The sequence below is a fragment of the Cyanistes caeruleus genome, chromosome 21, assembly GCF_971803275.1.
Source record: "Cyanistes caeruleus chromosome 21, bCyaCae1.hap1.1, whole genome shotgun sequence".
Classification (NCBI taxonomy): domain Eukaryota; kingdom Metazoa; phylum Chordata; class Aves; order Passeriformes; family Paridae; genus Cyanistes; species Cyanistes caeruleus.
In genome coordinates, this window is record NC_141721.1 from 3,075,748 (window position 1) to 3,096,597 (window position 20,850).

At 44.6% G+C, this 20,850-nt stretch overlaps 1 protein-coding gene across 44 annotated transcripts in view; it reads left to right on the forward strand.

Annotated features, from left to right (window-relative positions):
* The window catches only part of COL26A1 (collagen type XXVI alpha 1 chain), a 188,941-nt gene that overhangs the window by 58,054 nt on the left and 110,037 nt on the right, over positions 1-20,850 (forward strand). For 33 of the 44 annotated variants that reach the window (XR_015278386.1, XM_086859073.1, XM_086859071.1 and 30 more), the window contains one exon: positions 8,346-8,449. Coding sequence is in view for 43 of the 44 variants with exons in the window: in XM_086859073.1 (XP_086715199.1) it covers positions 8,346-8,449 (104 nt within the window). In the remaining variant the exon portion in view is untranslated. The remainder of the gene's footprint in view (positions 1-8,345; positions 8,450-20,850) is intronic. The other 11 variants (XM_086859078.1, XM_086859094.1, XM_086859086.1 and 8 more) reach the window with 1 other exon arrangement.

The window sequence follows — 20,850 nt, forward strand, 5'->3', positions numbered from 1 at the left end:
TCACCTTGTCTCCTAAACTTGCCAAAAATCTTACTTATTTTTGTTGTTAACGCAACTGGAATTTCATAAGAACCAAACACTTGATCATGTTATTAGTAAAAATTCTTTTTGTGGGCCCCTGCAGTTGATTGATGCCATTGATTCTTACATTAACCCAGAGACTTTAGGAATAGTGTGTGCTGTTGTGACATTGTTCATGGAACATTTTCAGTTTCAAATGTAGTTTGGTTTGTTTGCCTGATGAGTCCAATTGTTTGGAGACAATGCAGAACAGCAGCAGACATCTCAATTTTTCTTTCTGTGTGAAAATATCATGGAAAGAAGCTGGGGTTATTAAATATTCAAGATCTCAGCTGGTGAAAGCAGCTCAGCTAACAGGAGCCGCATTTTTGGAAGATGATCACCATGGAGAAACCTTCCAGAAGAGACAGGAGGACATCAATGCTCTGTTCCCTTTGAGTTGGGAGGAAATGCAGGACGAGAGGATGGAACCCTTCCAGGGAAATACCTGTAATGTCTGTCCTCTAGCCACACATTGTATGACATTCTTGCATGAAGTAGAGAAAGACCCTGCACCTCTCTCCCAAGGACCTCTCAGAAAGCTGCTGACAAAATGCTGGAACTCATCCTCTTAGCATCAGGGGTGAAACAGGTCCTTGATAATTTCCCCTACTGCCACTGTCCGAAAGGGAGAGCCCAAAGAAAGAATAACAACAAAGGTGGATCCTCTGAGATCCTGAGAGTTGAATGGGCTGTTATATAAGTTATCCTCAGCCAAGACATCTTTTCAAGTGGTTGTTTTCAGCAATCAATCTGACATTGATAAGAGAATGAAAAACAGCTGCTGAAAATGATGGATCTTGCCATGTGTGACTGCTGTAGACAATGTTCTGTACCCTGAGCCAGACTGTAGTTGAGGTGTTGTTTTCTGAGCACACAGCAGCCTAGCACTATTTTGTTGCCAGCCCATAGGGATGGCTTGAAGTGGATTTCTTTTTTTTGGAGTCAAGCTGAAGTTCTAAAACTACTTTTTAAAAAAAAATACTTTTTCCTCCTCTCTCACCAAAATGAGCATTGTCTTTTTAGGAAACACCAATCTCTCTTCTTATTCAGGTAAATCCCATCTCCTATTTTCAGATGAAAACTCCTTGTGTATAAAGGATAGCAATAAGAAAAGCAGTTCCCAAAGTCACAAGGCAGTGTAGTGCCTTTCCTGTTAAGGAACTGGCATTGAAGGGGCTTGTAAACGTTTATCAGCCACCAAGCTATACAACTTCCTTTGACAGGTCTCTGAAAATCCCTGCAGAAAATGAACAGAGCACAAAACTCAGCTTGGATGCCCTACTTGTTTCTGTTTCCTCCTTACCTTGTCTGTACCAGCCTCTCTTTTTGGGATTTCTGGAAGTCTGGCTTCAGGCAAGGTCAGGCTTGTTCCAGGTCTGGTAGTGGCTAAAAATGTTTTGCTCTCTATATCCCTGTGGTTGTATAGGTCATATAAAAATATATCTGCTTTTCTTTTGCCAAAAAAGTAAATTTCAAGTGTCTTTTGGCCTTCTCCTATTCTTCTCTAGGGAGATTTGTGGTGCCTGAGCTTGAATTGAAGTGCAGAGTGTTCTGTATGACTGTAAGCAGTGTAAAATGTCAGTAAGCCATTGGCACCATTTTGGCTTTGTAGTGTTTCTCCCAGCTGTGATTTGAAACAAACAGTTTTCATCTCCTTGTTTACAGGGAGTCAGCCATATCTGGGAGAGCTTTCATTCTGCCAGCACCCTTTATCAGGCTGCTCACTAGCAAAAGGGACGTCAGCCAAGGAAAAAGGCATCTCTCAGACTCGTGGTGACAGCTGAGAGGGGCTCTCTGCTACAGAGACTCCGCTTACGAGCAGACATCAGTGGGGCCAGACAAGGATTTAATCCCTTTCCTGTCTCCCATTCACTCGTGTTGGGTTTCTTTCCCTTACTGCACAAACTGCAGCTCAGGGTCAGGCCTTTGTCAGAGGAGGATCTGAGCGATCCCAGCCTTCTCCCTGGCTGTGAGATGTCCTTGCTGTCCATCCACTTGCTCCTGGGAAGCTGCAGCAGAGCTGCTTTAGCAGGAGTGTCATCATCTTGGCTGGGCTGGGATGAGCTGCTCTGTTCTTGCCCTCCACCCCAGGCTCTTTATTTAGCTTGGGTGCTGAGTTGCTCTGAAGCATTGGAGTTGGCTGGAGGATTTCCCTCAGCAGATCTGTTCTTGAACTCTCTCCATTTGTGCAGCAAAGGCTTTGGCTCCTGTGTGCCACAGGCTGTGCCCTTTCCAGGTCATGCTCCAGGGTGCATGGGCAGCTCTCCTGCAGCCTGGCAGAAGCTTCTGGGCTGCTTCAAACACATGTACCATTTGTCTGTCTGAAGGAAGGGACAAAGTCCCTACCTGGGGGTTTCAGTGGCAGCCTAGTCTCTGGTTCTCTACTGCCTGGATGGTTGTAGCTGGGAGTTACAGCTCCCAGTAAAACCAGGCATCCAAATTGTACCCTTCTCCTCAGCAAGCCTTTTGCTGCAGCAGCTTGCAGGGTGGTGCCCAGTCCTGCCCTGCTTGGGACACTGCACTCCTCGAGGCTCACTGAGAAGGGTGGTCTTGAAGGCCAGGCAAGGATTTGACACCTACATTCAGTCAGAAGACAAACACTTTCTGCTTCAAACTGTTGTTGCTCTGAAAGTCCCCATCTCTGGAAATGCTCTTCATTTGTAGTGGGATATTCCAGCTCCTCTCCTACTTGTCCCATCCTTGAAAATGAATGTTCCCAGCAAGGCTGTGTGAGTTTTTATCCTGGTTTTTATACTGCTATGCTTTGCTGTACCCCATGGCTACAGAGCTGTCTCACTTTAGCTTTTGAGTCTCCTGTCTCTACAGCATTTTCTGCCTTTAGACACTTTTCCAGGAAACTCACAGCTGGCTTGTACAGGGATTGGTTTACCTGGTCTCTTACTTTGATAAGAGTCACTGGAACTCCAAACATTAAGTTATTAATCTGTTGGCTTTAAACTTCACTCAGAGCTGGGAGAGATGGAAGGAAGAGTGTTCTTGCAACACAGCAAATCTGGGCTGTGATGCCCTTTCCAGCTGCCTGTCACTGCCTGTTTTTTTATTTCAGTATTGTAGCTGGTTTGGCTTATCACAAATGCTCTGTGCATTTAATGTAAGCAGGCTACACATCTTGCATGGATCATTGTTTGGTGTTTTTGAATGCTGGGTTTTCTTTTTTTTTTTTTTTTGTTCTTGATTTAAATTGAACACATTACTGCTCCCGGAGGGATTTTACAAGCTAGTTTGTGGAATAACAAAGAAGGAATTCTGCAGGCTCATCCAATTTGGTCTTCTGTGCTTTTGAAAACTCTGTTGCTACAGGGTCAGTAGGAGAAGTTGGGGATCTGTCACCCAGGAGACTGGCCTGTAGATGATGTTTCCCCTCAGTTTCAGAACTAGTAATGCCACAGGGAAATCCTTCTCTCTTTCTTGCTTTCCAGTCAATTGAATAATAAATCCCAGAGCTTATTCCAGTGTATTAGGATTGCTATTTGAAGTCCTGTTACACATAAACTCTTTTATGTATTTAATTCCCTTACGACTCCACATCTTGGAGAGAAATGTGCTTGGAAAAAGGCATCTGCTCTCCAAAGCACACATGGGATAGAAATGCAGGATGAACAGTGCTCCTGCAAACAGGACAGACAGAGGCTCTGTCTGTGCAGGATTAGAGCTGTAGCACAAAGGGGCATTCTCAGCTTTGAACAATGGCTGTGTGGTGCTGGCTGGGCACAGGTGGAGGGTCACCTGTTTCAGTGGTTGTGCTCAGGCTGCTGATTGAGGCCTTTTGATCTTGCCCAGACATTCTCTGAGCACTCCTTCTCCCTGCTGCAGTGCATCTGACATCTGATTGTTAATAAAGACAGGAGCTGATGATTGCTCTGTGGTGGCATAGAAACATCTGTCTCTGTGTCCTTGGCTTTTTTTCCTGAGACTCAGAGACTGTCAGGTATTGCTGTGGACAGCAGGGCATGGCAGGTAGATAAGTTTGTTTCCTGGCTTTAGTCTTTTGCTAAGTTGTTTGAACCAGACATGTTCAGAGCTAAACAGAACCTTCCTCCTCCCCACTGGCACAGGCAGAAGACACAATGAGCTCCAACACTCCTGCAGCTGCAGGTTGGTTGGTTTTTTTTTTTTTAATCTGGTGCCTGCAGGAACATATTTGAAACTTCTCTGGTTAGGTTTTATCCTGGGGAACTACTGGATTTGTGGTAGGGAAGCTGGAAGAGCTGGGGATGCAGGAAAGAAGAGCACAGGTCTGATTCACAGTGATGGTCTCTGCTGTGCCCATGAGTGTAAATGTTATGGCAAAGGTGCTTTTGAGGTGAAGTTGTCTTGTCTGTGTCACACAGAGGAGCTGCCTGGTGTAATCAGTGTCTGGTAGGCTTTGAGAGGATGGTTTTGATGGTCTCTGTAGGTGTGGTGCTGTTGGGAAGCAAATATATATTTGATAGCTTCTCTGAGCTCTTGAACTCCCTTCTGTCCAAGTGCTTTGAGATACTGTTACTTAACCTGATGGATTTGAAATCTGATTTCAGAATACTCTGGTTTTCTGTGGGGAGTTGCAGGGTTTTGGCATGTCTGTAAATCAGGGCATTGGTACCAAGAGTCAGAGGAACTACCACAAGTTTTGTTCTGAATGCCTTTTGATGCATTTGTTGTAATGGGGATGAGGGTCCCTGGAAGACAATATAGCACTTATATGTCTGGGGTTGGACCCACTGGGTTGATACCTGACTTCAGTGCCATGAGAAAAGTAGGCAAAACAGAACTTGGATTCCTTGGTTTTGGGATTCTTTGCCAGTCAAAAAGGCAAGTTCATTCATCTTGTGATCCTGAAGCCCATCAGTAAGTGATGGTGAAACTTTCAACCTGGGACTTGAATGAAAATGAATAGAAGCCTCTGAGGGTCACGGAGGTCTCCTTGGGCATAAACTGCAATGGCTGAATGAATCAGAGGAACAAAACCTTCTCTTGTGATGTGGAAACGAGTTTCACGCCTTCCTTCTCATGTGGTCTTTGTGCACAAACAGCTTTGTTTGTGAGTGTCAAAGGGCAGGGGAAATCCAGAAAGGGTGAAGGTATTTCCTGTGTGTGACAGGCTGTCCTGCTTGGGTCATGGCAGAGATCACGCCTGTCTCTTTTGACCTGATTTTTTAGGCTTTGATCCAGGAATGTGACGCTCTTCCCCTTTCTTGTGTCATGTCTGCCTGTTGTGTTCAGTGACACTTCCTTGAAAGCAAGGGGGACACGTCCTTGTGTGCTGAGGAGTGAGACTTGTGGCTGCCATCCCTTGGTGTGTCTTGACCTCTCCAGTACTTACAGCTTTGTACCCCAAATCAGTTCATCAATTAGCTCATGCTTCTTCCCCAAATTACCACGTCCTTGGCAGCCACTTAGAGCCACAAGCAAAAGATGCTATTTCCCAAATGATAACTGTATATGGACATGCTCACGTAGCTCATCCTACAGGGATCAGGCCGCTCTTGTGTGTTGGCTCTGATCTAGGAACAGCAGTGGCTGCTGGTTGAACTTTTTGGGCTCTTCCCTAGGAGTTGCCCCACTCCCTGGGATATTTTTGTGAAGCCTCAGCAAAATCTCTGGAAATGACTCCTGACTCTTGCAGTGGAGTGGCAGATCCTGGTAGTTTGCTTCGTCATGAAGTGCTTGGAAGGGAGCTGTGTGTGCTGAGCACATCCTTTGGCCACCTGAAGAGCAGAGCAGTGCAAGGTTGTGGCTCCTCCAAACCTCTTCCCTCTGCTTTGGCAGATTTCTGTGCCAGTGTTTGTGGCTTGAGTGACATCCAAGGGAAAGGCTATTTTTCTACCAATCCTTTTTTCTGCCTCTTGTATTTTCCACACATTTTCATTCAGGGGCTTCTGATCTTTAATGGTATCTTCCTTCCCTCTCCTTTTTATATATTTTTTTTCAACTTCTTCAGTTGCAATGCTACAAGTGTCAGATGGTGGTGATGCTTTGCTAAAGGTGCTTTCTTTGTTCCCCTCCTGGAATAGCAGTCAGAAATCTGCACAATGTGATGCCGTAGGTCACAGCAGACCTTGTGCCATGTCACAAAATTGAGGAAAAATAATGTTATGAAGAACAGAGCAACTTCAGAACAAACTGGATTTGCAAACTGGGCCCACTTCAGATGCCTGAGTGCACAATGCTGAACAGAGCTACACATCTCAGGACTCTTCCAAGGAATTCAGGGTGGGTGGTAGACTGTGACAGCTGAGCTCCACTCTTGTCATGCCCTGAGAAGTCCTCCCTCATTTGAGGATTAAACTAGAGCTACTTCCCCGACACAGAACTGCTGCCAAAATTCCAGTCTGGCTCAAGGCACTCTCCACACTTCATAATGAAGTTTGAAAGAGTTTTAACATCTTGGTGTTGGCAGAAACATAGTTTTAAAATCACGGTGTGGTTGGAGACACGCTGGCTCTGGACACTGGTAACAAGGCTGGAGACTTTCATCTGAAGGTCAGATCCAGCTGTGGTGTTAGTGACAAAGTCATGAACTTCTGACTGATGGTTTGGGGCTAACGTGTGGAAACGTGTCTGGAGTCCAACGCCAGGACTGGGAATTGGGAGACCTGGGTTCAATTCCTGGCCTTTGCCAGAGCTATTCTGAGAGACCCTCAGCAAGACATTTAAAGTCTTTGTGCCTTAAGTCTCTTTGTGAAAAAGTGTTAAAGGTTTACCTACATCAGTGAGCTCCAAGTCCTCAAACTCACACATGACTGTGGACTCCTGAACACCACTGCATGCAGAAGAACAAAGAAATAGGTGGGATGAGCTGGCTCTGTCCAGCCCATATCAGATAAGTGCCTGGATCACAGCTGTGGGTATTAGCAGTGACTGGTGTCCTTTTTGGGAGCTCCAAGGCTGAGGACCTCATGTTCTCAGGAGACAGCGCTGCTCTCCCGTCTCTGGGTGAGGCTGTTGCCAGAGCAGGCAGCCCCTACTCAGGAAAAACCTTGTGCAGCCCCCCCCTCCAGTGGCTATAGGAGAACTTATTTTCTGTGTTTGGCAGCTGGCACAAATCATCAGCAAACAGCTTCCTGAGAAATTAGCTTTCCAAAGACTCTGCTAACCACGACTGAGCTGCTCCTTCTTTCCAAGACACACATGGGCAGCCTCTCCTGGCAAGCCTTTGTTACTGCTCTTTGGAGTAGCTACCAGTCACTGCATTGCTGTCCTGGTGGACACCTGCCTCCCCTTGGAGCAGTTTTGGATGAGATTCATGCAACCTCCAGCTCTGTTTTTCTCCTGTGCCCAGCTGAGCCGGGGGCAGTGTTCTGTCTCCTGCTGGCTCTCAGCAGGAGGAGCCTCTTCCACAGGGACAGGGTGCTCAGGGCTTGTGTCTGCCTGGCTTGGACAGACAAGCATAAACTGCAGCCTGCAATACTGTAATCCCAAAGCTTCAGACTTTCCCTTCGTGCCAAATTCTTTTGGCTGTTAAATAAGGGTAGGAATTTCGAGGGGAGCTTGTAGAGTACAACTTCTGTGTTTGCTTTTAGCTTCATGAATAGCAGCAGTGACTTGTTTGGCTGTATACTGGGAAAACTCTGAGTTGCCAGCTTTGACGAGCTGCTGTTTTAAAGGAAAAGTTGTCACTTATGTAACTGTTTTGTGTCGACTTCAGAATCACTGGTGCCTCGCACAGCCCTGCTGTGTCTGCAGGTCACCCTGCAGTTCCCAGAGGGGCATAGCAGTGCTCGTGCTGTAATTTGGACCCTGGGGATGCTGTGCTGCTCACAGAGCTCACAAACCTGGCCTGCAGAACCTTGGCTGTGCTTCTGCAGAACTATGTGACCCTATTTCAGGTGGGGGCAAATTGAGGCACAGGGCAGATAGCTGGGAAAAAGGCTCCATGAAGGTCTCTGATGTAGATGTCATGTTGATGTGTTGGTACATCCCAGGTCTGAGTGGTGGGGAAAGGGAAGGCACCTGGAAGGTGAGAAACTATTACTGCTGAGTGAGGAAAGGCTATTGCCAGCCTCTGTTCAATGTCCCAGAAGTCCACATGAAGGGAGAACGTGGGAAACAAGTCATCTCCTACTTGCAGGGCTTTGTAGTGGTGAGATCTCCACAAAGCTGCTGGGGGTACCTGTGGGAGGAGAGGTGTGGGGAAGAACCAGTGGAGCATGAGGGCTTAAGGAGGAAAATAAAAGCTATTGAATCAGATCCATGCTCTAATAAATCCTTGCTGATATTTTGTGTGACTCCTTTTTGTGTAGCTGGGTCACTGTATTCTGCTGACTCCTTGTTTGTGTTAGTTACAGGACTCTCATCAGGCCCACATACAAAATGTCCTACAGAACTGTGACCACGCTGGAGTGGAGGTGCTGTCCTGGCTTCACGGGGAGCAACTGTGAGGAGGGTGAGTTATCCAGCAATCCCTCTGTCCTTATGGAGCAGCAAGGATGGACTGGGGTTTGTTCCTTAATATGCTCTACACCTCTTAAACACAGGAACAAATCGCCTGTTCCCATCACTCCCCACTGTTACCTGAATGTCACACATGAACTCTGAAAGGTGGTCTGCAAACAGGCCTGAACAGGGAGGGGGAAACAAATAAAGAAAAGGGAATCAGGGATGACCTGTTTAGAGATGTGTTCACGCTTGGCATCTCTGTTGTATTCAGAAAATGTGCTTTCTCCTTTTCATGTGTTATCTTCTCCCTGTCCCTGTTATGACCATCAGTTGCTGTGTCCATTAAAAGCTGGCTCCTCGCTGCTTCTGAATGTTTTATGCCTGTAAGGTCTGGACATAAATAATGTGTGCTCACAGAGAACTTTCAATCAATACCTTTGGTTCCCCTTTCTATCTGCTCCTTGACTTACTGGTGCAACATTCATATTGCTCAGTGCATGTGAAAACACAGTTCTCTCAGCACAGAGGAAAACACAGAACTCTTTCCAGAGCAGGAGGAAAAAGTATTTTCCTTTTTTTATCACAATAGGGCATGTTTTACATTTTCCTTCCTAACATTTTCTACTTCTGGAGGTTTGAAACAAGTCCTGCTTCTCCAACAAGTTTCAGGTTTAGGCATCAAGGCATCTGCTGAACCTGACTTGTGAGATCAGAGCTTATGAATAGGAGAAACTAAGCCTGGAGTTTTCTGTTCATTTGCATCAGGTCAACACAGCCTATTTCTGGCTGCTGAAGGGTCATTGGGGGGTGTCCAACATCTCTGAGTCTGCTGTTTGTACTTGTTTTCTTTGTGTTATGATATCTTAACACCAATCACACAATTCAGGCAAATCTCTGACTAGGAACTTGTCTCATTACAGTCCCAAAGAGTGATGGCTGCAGACAGCAGCTGGTTCCAGGCTGCTGAGCAAACAGAAGCTCCACAGAAGTCTGACAAAGTGGCAAAGCTACCCAAAGTTGCAGTCTGCAGGAGACAGCTTTACATTTTAATATAAGGCTAAAAGAAATGAGCCTGAGAGAGAAGCTGCTGTGTGCAGCTTGAGTATTTAGCTGTGCCTGCAGGGAAAGGGGAGCTGAGGATGGTGGCAGAGCTGTCACTTCCAGTGTAGCTGGGTGAGGATGCACCTGGTGGCCTGAGGAGCCCCTCAGGTGTGCCCTGTGTGCAGCCCGTTCAAGCCTGCAGGTTTGGCCAGGTGTGAGTTATTACAGCTTCCTGGTGCTGCTGGTGCAAAGGAGAGATTCCAGCTCCCTTCTGCAGTGCCAGATCTGTCTCAGCAGAGTTCAGTGGAAATAAAAAACCAACATAAGCTTGTTGGAGAAAGCCGGCAGCGATCTCACAGGAGCAGGTCTGTGGAACGAGGTGACAATTTTATACAGTTACTTTTCAAGGTGGAACTGTTCTTTTGGGCTTGGATATGGTCGATGGAGTGTGAGAAGAAAGCCAGTAGTAAGCCCTTAGTTTCATGTGTGAGATTCCTTTTACCTTTTTTTCCCCTCTCCTTAAAACATCTGGTGCTACTGACAGTCCCATATCCTTGAATGAGAGGAAAATAAAAAAAGACCCCTTTTTGGTGCAGCAGGGTTCTGCCACTTAGCTTTTAGTGTAAATACTGGTGCTAGTGGTCTAGATGGCCCTTCAAGCTGTCCATTTTAAAATAGAAATATTTACTTACTCATTATGTTGATTCCTAATGTTAGTGTCACTTGGAAATGAAAGTAAAAATGGCTAAAAAGAGGCTGTTTTAGGGATTTTGGCAACCTGATATGAGGTCTTTTGTATTCTTTCCTTTGTGTGCTCTCCCCTACTGGAAATTTGGTTCCTCTGCGAGGGTGGGATGCTTATCTGTGTGAGTTCTTCCTGGAAACAGCAGACAAAAGGAAACAGAAAACTAAAGTGAAGCAAAACAAAAACAGTGCAGTGATGAAGCCACAGTGAATGAGCAGGGCAGAACCTCAAAATGCTTTCATCTTTCTTTGGTAGTTAGACTTCTCCTCAATATTTCATTTCACTTGTGTTTGCAGCTGGTGCTTTAGAAGTTGATGTGAGGTAGGTATGACTGGAGGCAGCCTGGACCTGCACTGTTTCTAACTTGTTTTCTTGCTGTGTTGCAAATCCTCCCATTCTCTGACAGCCACTGTTGCCAAAGGAATGGCAGCTGCAGTGGCTTTGAGTTCCCACTGCAACATCTCCTGGTTCCAGAGACTGGAGGGAAACACTTCCTTTCCCAATGGCTCTTGGAACAAGGTTGTGTTTTCCTCAGCAGGATGGATTAAGCCAGCAGATAATGGATTGATTAAGCACACAGAAGAGTTCTGGGAGTTGTGTGTGCATGGGCATGGCTGATGGTGGTCTTTGCATCCTGATGATATAAATCTGTCTATAAGATCTGTTGATTCCTTCTTTAACCCCCAGTGAGCAGAGTTAATATTTGGTCCTTTTTTGTGCTGTTCTGGAGCAGTGTCTTTGGGGGAAACCACTGTAGCATATCTGAAGGACAGATTATTTTTACTAGCTGCCCTTACATCAAGCCTTCCTTGCCCTTTTAAAGAGAGAGAACAGGACAGAGAGGGTGAGCCAAGGAAAGAAATCAAAGAATTTGAAGCTATTTAGAGGCTGCAGCTATTTCTGATATCATAATTTGTGATCTCCCAAATGGCAGGTCAGCTTTTCTTTAGCAAAAGCAGCAGTTGAGTGTGGATGTCTAGCCCCAAAGGATGACAGACTCCTGATGACACTGCCTTGCTGTAACACCTTCAGTGGGAAAGCTCCCCTCTGCTAGAGCAAGCTGTTAAATGCAATTCAATCACTGGTGTTTCCATCCTCAGCTGTTAAGTTTAGCTTGAGCAGTAACCACTTAATTGTCACCAGCTGACAGGTACCTACATCAACACTGAAAGCAGCATTTTTAGATTTAAATTATCCTGGGAATCTAACTCCTGCATTGAAGCTGATAAAGAGCAGCATTGTCTGGAGGGGTGGATGGAGATTCTGATCTCAGTGGGCCATTAATTTACTGTAGTAAATGAACCTGGTTCCAACCTGTTTCCTTTTTCAAGCTGACACTGCCTGGGGCTTTCTCCCCTTCCTTTCCTTGCCTTCTACTCAGTCCAAGGCACATCAGTATTTGAAAGATCTCCAGCTCCTTTACTGGTTTTGTAGAACTGCGACCTGCTCATTGAGTGGATAGTCAAAAATCACCAGTTGTACCAGGCCTTCCCAAAGGGTTTCTTGCAACTTCCTTGGATGGAGAAAAAGATTTGATGCAAACCAGTCTGGTGAATATAACTGTCACTAGATACTAACTTTTATTTTCCAGTTTCAGGGGGCTTTTGTTTTGTTTAAAGTGGAGCCCAAGCCTAGGACAGGAAATGAATGCACTGAGCCACCCAGTCTGCTGACTGCTGATATAAAGAACATATGGATGAGGGCAGTGCAGGGGTGAAGTGGTTTAGCCGTTGCAATCATGCATCAAGCTGATTGATTTGAATCCAAGATGATGCTGACATTTCAACTCAGCCTTTTTTTTTTTTCTTCTGTATGGCTGAAAGTTCAAAGGCAAATGCAACCTCTTGGGAAAGGAAAAGTGTCCCCAGCAAGTTCAGGGGCTCAGTGCTGCCCTGGAGCTCTCCAGCCAGGCAAGGTCTTATTTTACTTCACAAATATAAAGTAAAATTCCCTTCCTTGTTTGTTTGTACTTCCTTTTAAGTTTGTTTGTACTTCCTTTTAAAACTCCTTTCCTTATTTGTTTGTACTGCTTGAGTTTGGGACAGTAGCCAGTATCCTATTTACCCCAGAAGCAGACTGATGGTAGACAGCTTAGCTGTTTGGGCAAGAAACAGCTCCCAGAGTAACCTCAGCACCTCTAAAGTGATACTATTGTGATTCCAAGCTTATTATTTTTTCCTTTCCTAAGAATGCAAGTAAGATAGGAAATTTGAGCAGCCTTGTTCAAGTAATGGCTTAATTGGTGAACTTCCTTTTTTTTATGTCTCCCCCTCCTCATTTCAGTTCTTGGAATATTATGATCTACTTCTAATAACTATTGTTTGCATCTTTCTTGTCATCCTGGTATTTTTCAAACCTCTTAGATTCCCATGTGTTTACAGTCTTCAAAGCAGCATAAGAAAATGAGGACTTTCCTCGTGGTATGATGGAGTGTAAAAACCCTTTTCATTTTTACTGCTGGTTTACAAAATTTCTTGGTCCCAGGGGCAGAGATGTAGAACAACACTGCCAGGAAAGTCTTAAATAAGCAAATGTAATTACGAGACAAAATTTGATGAGACTGTGAGAAAGGACATCAAAACAAGAGACCTGAAAGTCTGAAAGCCCATTGAAGTGCTCTGAAGGGAAGGGAATCCAAAGTGGTCATTCAAAGTGGAATTTATGGTCAAAGTGGAATTCAAAGACCTCATTTCTCCAAGCCTTCCCCATGAACTATTAAAACACAGAACTGTCCATGATGTGAAAATGCGACTCAGAGATTATGAAGTAACATTTCCTGTAGTATCACAGGAGTTCTCTCTAGGAGTTGAGCTGGTGTGTTCTCCTTTTCTCAAGTCCCTCAGTTCCTTCCTCAGCGGAGCTTTTTGCTGCCACTGAGCTTCTTCATCTTCTCTTAGAAACTGAGAAATTGTAAGAGAAAACAGTGGGAGTCAGAGCCATTGCAGTGCCTGTTCCTGCTGAATCTTGGTTCAGTGATGTTTGCAGCTGAATCCAACTCCTGCCATAAAACAAAAGCTTCCCTGAGAACAGTGAAATTCTCCCCAGGGTGTTTTTTTCAGTGCCCTCTAACTGGCTGGGCAGTTCTGTGCTGCAAACATGGCAGACTGAGGTTCCTTCCCTTCAAGCTTGGCTCTAACAGGGCTGTAGTTCTTTATTAGAGACTAGTTTAGTAATTCCTTTAGGAAAATGTGGCTTAGCTCTCATTTGAGACCACTGAAACCAAGTACAACATTTGATTCCACACAGCAAATTTTTCTGAAAATTCTTTCCATGCCAAAATTTGTTTGTTAGATATAGTAAGTTAATTATGTGAATAGATGTTATGGACTATTTAGTGCAATGTAAATTTACTAACAGTTTTCCAGTTAGCAAGTAGGCAGCAAAATGTAGTAACTGTCTGTAAATCTACCTTCAAAAATATTTTATGAAAAAATATCAAAACATGTGAATCACCTGTGATGGAATTGCTGATACATGGAAGTGGCTTCCTGAGTACTGATGTTTGTGATGTAGGTGGCAGGTGCTGGACAATACCTACCCCAGTATTTTCTTCCATAGCATGTTCCACCTCCTGCTTGTGCTTCTGGTGGCCTCTTCAACATAAGATCCACCAGAAGTTGCCCAAACTACTCTGTGATATGCCACCCACTTGCTGTCTGCTCCCGTCACCGTGCTGACCACTCCTTCAAGCATAATGTGTGTCACCCCTGACCAAATTGATCAAATTTTCTGAGGAGTTCCTGGAGCGTGTGGTCAGTGTTGGAAGTATCCACAGCCAGCTGAGAGCACTTTCTGGCAACAGCACTCTGTGACTACTTGAACAATTCCTAAATGTTCATCTTCCTTTTCAATACATAGTAAAGGCTAAAAAAAAATAAGAAGTCTCTGTTAGATTTCCAAATATTTTGACATTGCATTCCAGCATCTGAGTAGTTTCATTTTTTTGGGCATTTCTAATCTGAACAGGGAGAATTTTATTGAGCACCTAATGTCAAAATATCTGAAGTGCTAAATATCTGCAGATGTTATCTTAACAGAAGTGGGAAAGCTGTATTCTGTACCATTACACTGTCCCAAATTTTTTAGCTCCCATCAAATTACTGTGGTATGTAGAGAATCTTTTGTATTTTCATAGCTGTTGGATTTCCCAAACACATTGGATGCTTTCTTCTGCTTATGTCTTAATTCACAAGTGAAGGACCCACCTGTTTATGGTGAATGGTTTTCCTGTGAATTTGCTTTATTTCTAATCAGGAGTGAGCACAATCTTCCCTTGGGTAGGGCTGGGCAGGGCTTGGAGCAGCCTGGGCTGGTGGAGGGTGTCCCTGCCCATGGCAGGGGTGGAATGAGATGAGCTTTAAGGTCCCTTCCTACCCAAACCATTCTGTGCATGTTTTAGACTTGTATAAGCTCAGAGACATCTCTGGTGGTTGATTAGTTAGATGTTGAAAGTTTTGCACCCAAGGGAGCTCCTGAATAGAGTTCCCTTAGAATAGACCTAGGGTGGTGTGGGTTCTGAAGAGCCCATCCAACCTTTTGATGTTTTCTTTCATAATCCTTTCTGCCTCCTTCAGTCCTGAGCTTTTAACATGCCACTTTCTTGTGTAGCTGTTCCTTCAGAGCTCCTGTTTTCCCCCAAATTATCATTTGTTTCCCATCCATCCTCACAATGATGACATTTTATTTGCTTGAGGCTGTTGGAAGGGAGTTGGTTTTTTCCCCCTATGGGAGTCTCTCAGGGCCTTTGGGAGTTGCTGACAATGTCCTCTGGAAAAAGGGACGTGTGACATGCTGTGTTGTGAATCCTGCAAATGTAATTAGTACCAAAGTCAGGAAAAACATTCTCTCAAAAAACCCCACCCTATCCCTCTTTTCCATTCCATTGGAGGTGGTGGGGAAAGGGTGGAACTGTGTTTATACCAGAAGTTAGTACTTTTTGGAGTGTACACTCCCATTTGCATAGGGAAGAGCTAAATGAGAGGAATAGTTTCTAATTGGTGTCCACTGATCAGTTTGAAGTGAATTAGAGATAATAATGGAGGAAGAATTAAACCCACCCGATGATGCTGTTTCCTTGCTGCTGCACTGACTTGTTTTTTTGTTTTTTAACAGGAATAGGAAATGAGGCTTAGGCCTTTGATATGAAATGCCCATAGTTGGAAGGGGTGGCAATGAGGAATCTCTTTCTTTCACTCACTTTGCAAGGCTATTACCCATTTAACCAGCTGGTTTGTGTTTAATTATTGAGCACTTACGAAATTACAGCTCCCTCCCCATCGCTTTTCAAGAGCTTAGTTATGAAATCTGTGGATTTAATGTTGCTGTCAAACAGTGCTGAATGGGCTGAACAGGGCTCAGACTGTGCCTGTTTGGCAGAGGGGGCAAATGGAGCCCAGCATGGCTTGTTATTCCATTTCCAAGTTATTGTAAGGGATGGAGAGCCCTCCCTAGTCAGATCTGTGTGTGTTGGAGGCTGAGCAGTACTGGGAATATGTGGTAGACAAGGATTAAAATGCTGTTAAATCTTAATTGAATTGTAGAGTTGGGCAAGAATCCATGAAGTGAGATTCGATCAAGGACAGCTACAGAGGCAGGAATAATAAAATGCACAGATTTAAATAAGAGAAGCTGAAGGTAGTGGGATCCCAGGGGTGGGAATTGTGGCAGATGTCAGAATGAAGTGTTGCTCTAAAGTCAGGAGAAGAAATGCTGTGTTGGAGTTTGATGCTAAAGATACTCTGTCCAGGTGTAACTAAATAATCCATGGCACTGCCTGACACACAACAAGTAAAACTTTCGTGGGCTGTGCTACCTGCATGTGTTTTTGTTGGTGGTTCTCAGAGAGGTCAAGTTTCAGCATTTTTTGGAAGTTCAGCCTTTTAACTGCTAAACTCATGTGAAAGCCAGTCCTAATTGTGCTGCACATCTGAGCCCCAGGACCTTAAACACTGTAAAGGGATGTGTTGCATCTGTGAAGGGAAGTGTTTGGCTCAGAAAGGATTGTGCATTTCATGGTAGGTGGTGTGTGACTATGTTGTACAGTTAAATAATTAGGCTGTTTATCTTTGGAGGAGTCGGTAGGTGTGTGTTTTATTTGAAAATAGCATCAGCACAAACAAGCTGTTCTAAATGTACCATGACTGGTGGTCATTTAGGCTAACTCATAGTTTTCAGAAACTATGGACAAGAAGCAGGTATAGATTAATTCTAATGATGACATGCACATAATTACAGAAAGTCTAGGAGCTGATTAAATGTTTCCTACAAGTGTAGCACTGCAAGATATCCTGATTGTCACTGCAGTGTCAAGAAATCTTGTTGGATGGTTCTTTAGCAACTTTACCATTCCTAAGTAAATGAAGGCTGGGAAGAACTTACTAGAGAAATGAGCTTTGCTTTATGTGCCATCAGATTTCAAACAACATTTAATAAAAGACTTCATCAAAATGTGTGAGTGAAACATCACCTTTTAACCAAGTTGTACCAGGTCCCTCAACCACCAAAGCAAGAAAGGCACTGAGGAATGGCTCTGTGAAAATCTCCTATCATGAAGTTCATTAAGGACTGATAAACTTTATTCTGGACTCATAACATATGTCTCTTGCTCGGGCTCCTGATTTGTCTCTCCTTGGATAGTGCATCCAAATCCACAAGTAACATGCAAGTTTGCATTTCATTTTGAGCCCAGCAGGCATACAGCAGTGAGGTTACAAGACCTTTCCAAGTGAGCCTGGAGGGACTTGTTGGCTAGAGTTTGGATCTCTGGCAAGCAGCTCCCTCCAGCTCTCTTCTGTAATAAACTCAGGGTTCAGTCCCCGGCCTCGCACAGATACCGAGCTCTGTTGCGTGTCTCTGGGTAATCAGTCACTGGGAAGGCACAGATGTTTCAAGATGCACAGCGATGGGTGCAGCATAAAAGAGAGGCAACAGCAGGGTCATGCTACAGATGCAACCACATCTCACATGTGTTACTTCTTGACAGGAGAATTCTTGTAGCATTTGCGGTTTTCTGGTTGCTAATCCCATCAAACGAGGACAAAAAAGGCTAATAATGTGTTATTATTTTGGGACTTTTATTGCTGCTCCTTTAGCCATGCAGTGCTTGGTATGGCTGATGCCTCCACTGCTGGCAGATCCAAGAGAAGGGCATTAAAGTAACAGAGAGAGGTGCAGGATTGCTCCAGACAGTGGCTGAAATTAATTTGGGCAGCAATTCTAATAAGGATAGAAGCATTAAAGAAATCTGGGGCTAGAAGATGTCCTAGCCTTTACCTGGTTGTGGAGGTGAAGTGATTAAAAAACTCCTGAATTTTTTTTCTTTTCCTGTAAATGAAATACAGTCAAGCCTAAAAGAGAAGAAGCCAGACCAAGTCAGGATTCAGTTTGCTGTTTCATTTGTGTGTACATAATGACTTTCGTAGCAGAAATGCTAAAGAAGTTTTGGCGTGTATCCACTGTGGGAAGTGCAGGGCCTGTTTTCATTGCTAGGTGGTCCTTCATTCTAAAAACCTTGAGGGACACCCATGGCAGATGGGCTTTAATTAGACTATGTCCTGCTGCCAGTGACTGTCAAATGTGTCTCTCCAGATGAAGCACTAGAGCTTTCTGTTGAAGGTGTCAGGTCTTGCTCTCATGGAAAGAGAGTTTCCTGCAGCATGAGCTGCCGAAAGTGCTGTGGTACCCCTGAGACACCGACAGAAACTGTGAAGTATCTTGGTTAATTAGTTCTTCAGTGGCCAATTTGGATTGAGATACAAACCTGTTGCTGTTGTCAGCCAGTGTTTTAGCCTCCAATGGCAGAGGCCTGTGCTAAGTAACAAAGGTTCTGGTTTTCTCTTTACTGGTGTGGAGACTTGTTAAACCCATATGGCTCAGAGTACTTGTGTAGGGATGGCTCTGCTGTGTTGCTGCAGGGCTCTGCACTGTAAAAAGTTACAGCCCATTCAAGGAGGGGAACGAGCTACTCCTAAACTTGGCTTGTTTGATCTTTTCAAACTTAGCCTCAAGTGATTAAGCAAACAGCGTCTTTTCAAGCATTCTCCAGTTGTGTGATCTGCTAAACACATCTTGCAGTGTGATCTGCCAGAGATGCCTTGAACACTGTCCTTGTGCTGTGCACTCGCTGGTCCTTGCAATGAACTCCTTCATCTACAGTGAGATGTGTCTGTACAAAGGGGTCATTCTTGCCCTGCCCTTGTTTTAGGGAAGTAGAACGTCTACCAGTGGTAGCTGGGATACCAATCATAAAACTGTAAGGTCCTTACAGACCAGTGTAACCAGATCCCTCACACTTTTTATGGGGAATGTGAGTGAGCATTTACGTGGCTCCATTAATGCCTACTGGGCACTTTTTTTTTTCCTGCAGTGGCTGTCCTCTGACACTCAGCACTGGTCTCCTATACCTGAACAAATATGAATGTTGTACACACTGGAATATAAATCTTCACCCTGGAATCTGTGTCCTGCTACAGGTTCAGCTGTTAAGTTTTGGTCTTTGCTGATTGATGCAGAAGGGACAGCAAAAGAAAATTCAGTGCCTCAAACACATTTGAAGTGGTCATGATTAAGAAAGGATGGTTTTCCTGAAGTATCTCAAAAGCTGATTATTTCTCAGTCCTTCCTCCTTGAAATTGTGATGATCCCAGAGTAAACAGGTATCCTTTTTCCTATCCACATCGTTTTCCACCTTATTTTTATCTCAAGTCAGCAGAAACTCTGATCTTCACCTGGATTTTTATGGCAGCTTGTAGAACTGTAAATGTGAATATGCTGTGACAGCAAACCCTAAATCAACCCTTGGTCACTGCAAGCTGGAACGATTTGAAAACCTGTGTAACCTTTTGACCAAACCTGGGCTGATGTTCAACATCTTTAACAAGAACTGAAGCCAGAACAGCCCTGATTACTTCAGACTTTCATTATGAGCCAGCTGTAGGCCCTAATGTACACCCAGGTTGGGACAGAGGATGTAGTGGGTCAGCTGCACCATTTGGGCAGGAATGTGCTTCCTCCCAGGGGATCCATTGAGAAATGGCGTTCTCAGGGCTGCTTTTTGCTTTGGCACTGAAAAACAGTGGGCACTTCTTCTCCTTTTCACCACAGCCCCTGGGCACTTGCCATCTCAGGGCAGACTTTGCCAGCATTTGTCATGGTTTTCCTTTGCTCCCCAGCTCTCCCCATGGCCATGAACAGTGTGACTCTGAGCAGCTCCCTGGGAATAATCCTGTAGCTCTGCACAAACCCTGCACTACAACAGTGTGCCAGGTTTGCTGGTCCAGGTGTGCAGCTGATTTGAAATGTGCGTTAAATTCCTCATTCTGGCACAGATCCCTGTGCAGCTTGATGTCCCATCCATGTGGGTCAGAGCAGGCAGGGTTGAGCTAGCTCTGGGTCTGCATTAACCAGCTGAATAGAAGCTAACTTCAGTTTGGGTGCAATAATCAGCCTCTGCTGGTGCAGTAGGATGGGCTTGCTCCCATTTGCTGTTAGTTCCCAGTTCCTGAGAGGGTGTTGGAGAAGTAATCATCAAGATTTTTCTGACTAAAACAGATGACAGAGTTGGATTGCTGATGTTTATATAACAAAACTCTGTGGAACCTTTGTAGAAATGGAAGGTGATTTTATTTCAAAACATATCAATATGTTGATTCCATCCATTCACATTTTTGTAACTGTGAGCACTTGTGTGGTCTGCGTTGGATCACCTGTGGGACATGGACAAAAAGGGACAGTGGTTGTCATATCCTCTGTCTTTTGAGTCTTTCCAGGCTGTTGCAGAAAGCTGGATTTTGGAGAGTCTTTCATGCCTTCTAGATGTCAGCAATAGTTTTGATGTTACCTTTTGACTTAGGAGTTTGCTTAATTCCCTGTCAGTAACTACTACTTCGGGCTTCTGCCTGTTGTCTTTGACCTTATTTTGGCTGCTGTTTGTCTGCCCATTGAGGTAACAGGAAGGAGCACACTGTGTGTAACCTTCATGTGTATTTTCTTCTCAGTAACATTAATGTTCCTGTCAAAAAAAACAGTTGGCACCTGGGCTAGGTCATTGTTGTAGGTGCCTTCCAACAGTGACTGTTCTAGAAAACAATTTCCCTGTGTGTGACATACCTGTGCCTTTTGAGATGTGTGTTGTAGGCTGAGTTCCATCCGATGCACCTGTAGATCCAGGTTTCTCTTTGGGATCTTGGAGTTGCCTTGGATCTGACAGCATGGGGGCTTCTCTAGGTTTGCTGCCATAAAGACAGTTTTGATGTGCCTTGAAGCATCTTCCTGAGTGCTCTGCTGCCAGCTCCTGCTCCTGGGTTATCCAGCCTGCTTGTGCAAGCAGATCACCCCCAAACCACAAATAGCATTTAATGTTCAAATAGCACAGCCTTCTCCCTCGCTCCAGTGACTAAATTCCACTTCATTGATGCAATAGGATGCTTCAGGCCGTGTTCTCCAGGGTAGTGATTGCAGCTCCTCATGTGATTAAAGTCACTTGGCCAGCAGCCCTTATCACAGCAGGGTTCATTCCTCCAGTAAGAGTGGCTGGTGCATGTTAACTGCACTGGGGTTCCAGATTGCATAGCCTTGGGATTTCTGCCTCAACAGTGAGAATACGCTGGGATTTGTTGTGATCC